Genomic DNA, 2,891 nt, shown 5'->3' with positions numbered 1-2,891 from the left:
TTTCAAGTATGCAATGCAGTATTGCTACCTAGTGTTGAACGAATTATTTAGCACCGTGTGCCTCAGTTTCATATATAAAATAGGAATATCGACAGCGACGAGTGCGAAGGTCTTTGTGAGGATCCGTGAACTGAGATATGTCATGGATTCGGGATGGCGCCTGGAGCTGGCACTTTAATACAAGTTTACAACATAACGTCTGTGTCCTGGAACACAAGCTTACAATACAGTATAAACTGGCACAGTTTTGTTGCTTCTGCCCTATTTTGAGTGCTTGGTCTGCTTTCCGCACTCTGTTACATGCTTTATGTGTATTGCCTCGTCCAATCACGCCCATTTTACAGTAGGGGACACTGAGGCACAGATACAGAAGGAGATTTACCTCCAGGGCCACACAGCCCCTAAATGGCAGAGCCCAGGCACTAGGATGTGACACAGCCACACTCCCTCAACCTCTTGGTGACCTGACCCCACCTGTCTGTGAGCGTGGGCAGGGGGACTGAGCGCTCGGGGAGGGACATAGCCAGAAAGGGGCGGGGCGCAGCCGAGACACTGGCCACCGCCGTCTTTAACATCAGAGTTTCCTTCTCTCCCAGGAGTTTACAACAAGCCTTCACTCTTAGCCCAGCCCAGCCCGGCAGTGTCCCCAGGAGGGGACGTGACCCTACAGTGTCAGACTCCATATAGCTTTGACCAATTTGCTCTGTACAAGGAGGGGGACCCTGAGCCCTACAAGAATCCCGAGATGTGGTACCGGGCCAGTTTCCCCATCGTCACCGTGACTGCTGCCCACAGTGGGACCTACCGATGCTACAGCTTTTCCAGCTCAAACCCGTACGAGTGGTCAGCCCCCAGCGACCCCCTGGAGCTCGTGGTCACAGGTAAGGGGTGTGGAGACCAAACCTTTCTTCCTCAGCCTCTGTAGGTTCTGAAGGCGGTTCCGGGGTAGGGACCGTCGGTGCACGGGAAGTGGGAGGCAGGGAAGCCCCCGGCTCCAGTCAGCTTTGGAGGGTGTATTAGTTTCTTGTCGCTGCCGTAACAAATTACCACGGACTCACCGGCTTACAGCAACACAAGTTTATTACCAATCTATTACCTCCCCATTCTGGAGGTCAGAGATCCGACCAAAGTGGGTCTCACTGGGATACGATAAAGGTATCGACAGGGCTGGTCCCTTCTGGAGGCGCTAGGGGAGAATCTGTTCCCGTGTCCTTTCCAGCTCCTGGAGTCCCCTGCATTTCTTAGTTTTGGCGACTTCTTCCCTTCTTCCATCTTCGAAGTCAGCAGGGCGGCGTCTTTAAACCTCTCTCTCTGACCATTCTGCATCCCTCCACCAGGTGTAAGGACCCTGTGATGATCCCACTGGGCCCGCTGATATAATCCAGGCTGATCTCTGCATCTCAAGGGTCTCAATTTAGTCACAACTGCAAAGTCCCTTTTGCCACGTAAGGCAACATATTCCGAGGTCTGGGTGATTAATAGTCAGACGTGTCTTCTGCAGAGTATATATGCTAAGAAAAAATAATTCTTACTACCGTGAATAATGCCTGTGTCTGGTCTGGGGTTTCAAAAATAAACAAACAAGCAAACAAGAAGAACCTCTAGAAGTTACTAAAAAACAACGCTATTGCAGGAAGAATCCAGTGAAATGACTGTCCTCACAGTACGATCACATGTTCAGACTTTCTTATTTTTAATAACATAAGGACAAAGTATCTTTGTGAAAAAGCTCGCTGCCAACTCCTTTGCATCAACTGATGCAACTGGAGAACAAGTATTGATGTTTCGTGCTCACCGTTGTTTTAGGATTATGTATTTCCACAAGTATTTGAAGACAATCCACTTATTTAAAATATCTCCGTATGGAGAAGACTAATGATTCTGTTAGCAATGGGAGAATTCTCCTAGTTGTCAGCAAATTAAAAAAGTTAGTGCAGGGTACAATGAAAATGTGCTTGTATTCAGACTCATTTTCATTCCAATCGAGCTAGTGAGGTCATTATTGACTAAAAGTTGCTATCTTTTTTTTTTACAAAACCAGCTTTATAGTGGTATAATTTATATGCCTTAAAGTTCACCCATTTTTGAGTGTCCAATTCATAAAGTTTAGTAAGTTTTTGGGGGGTTGTGCAATCTTCAGAATCCAATTTTAGCACATTTCTGTCACAGTAAGAAGATCTTGTACCCATTTGCGGTCACTTCCTGTTCCCACCCCCCCAGCTCCAGGTGACCGCAAATCTACTTCCTCTTTGTATAAATTTGCCTTTTCTAGGAACTTGGTATCCATGGCACTGCGTGCGTGGTCTTTCACAACTGGTTACTTTCAGCATAATATTTTTGAGGTTCATTTATATTGTAGCCTGTATCAATCTTTTATTCTTGTCCCTTTAATTTTTACTTTTAATCAACAAATGTTAATTGTATACATTTATGGGGTATGATGTGATGTTTTGATATACGTATGCATTGTGGAATGATTATATCAAGGTCATTAACACACCCATCACCTCATCTACTTATCATTTCTTTATAGTGAGAACATTTAAAATCTACTCTTTTAGCAATTTTGAAATATACAGTACATTATTATTAATTATGATTACTATTCTTAAGGGGGGATTCTTTCAAAAGAGGACAGTATATCTCAAGAAGAAAATGTGTGTACACACACACACGCACACACACACACACACACGCACACACACACACGCAATGGAATATTATGCAGCCTTAAAAAGGAAGGACATTTTGATAAATGCTACGACATGAATGAACCTTGAGGACATTATGCTGAATGAAATAAACCAGTCGCAGGACACAAACTGCATGATTCCACTTATATGGGGTATATAATGTATCTAATGTAATCAAAATTGTAGAAACAGAAAGTA

At 44.3% G+C, this 2,891-nt stretch overlaps 1 protein-coding gene across 1 annotated transcript in view; it reads left to right on the top strand.

The window, feature by feature from the left end:
- GP6 (glycoprotein VI (platelet)) overlaps positions 1-2,891 on the top strand; it is a 36,359-nt gene that overhangs the window by 14,740 nt on the left and 18,728 nt on the right. Inside the window, exon 2 of the mRNA XM_012642993.1 lies at positions 597-881. Coding sequence (XP_012498447.1) covers positions 597-881 — 285 coding nt within the window. The remainder of the gene's footprint in view (positions 1-596; positions 882-2,891) is intronic.

Source organism: Propithecus coquereli, unplaced genomic scaffold (genome assembly GCF_000956105.1).
Source record: "Propithecus coquereli isolate 6110/MARCELLA unplaced genomic scaffold, Pcoq_1.0 Scaffold193, whole genome shotgun sequence".
In the NCBI taxonomy this organism is placed as follows: Eukaryota; Metazoa; Chordata; class Mammalia; order Primates; family Indriidae; genus Propithecus; species Propithecus coquereli.
Note: the sequence above shows the minus strand (reverse complement) of the source record. Positions and strands in the feature narration are given on the sequence as shown.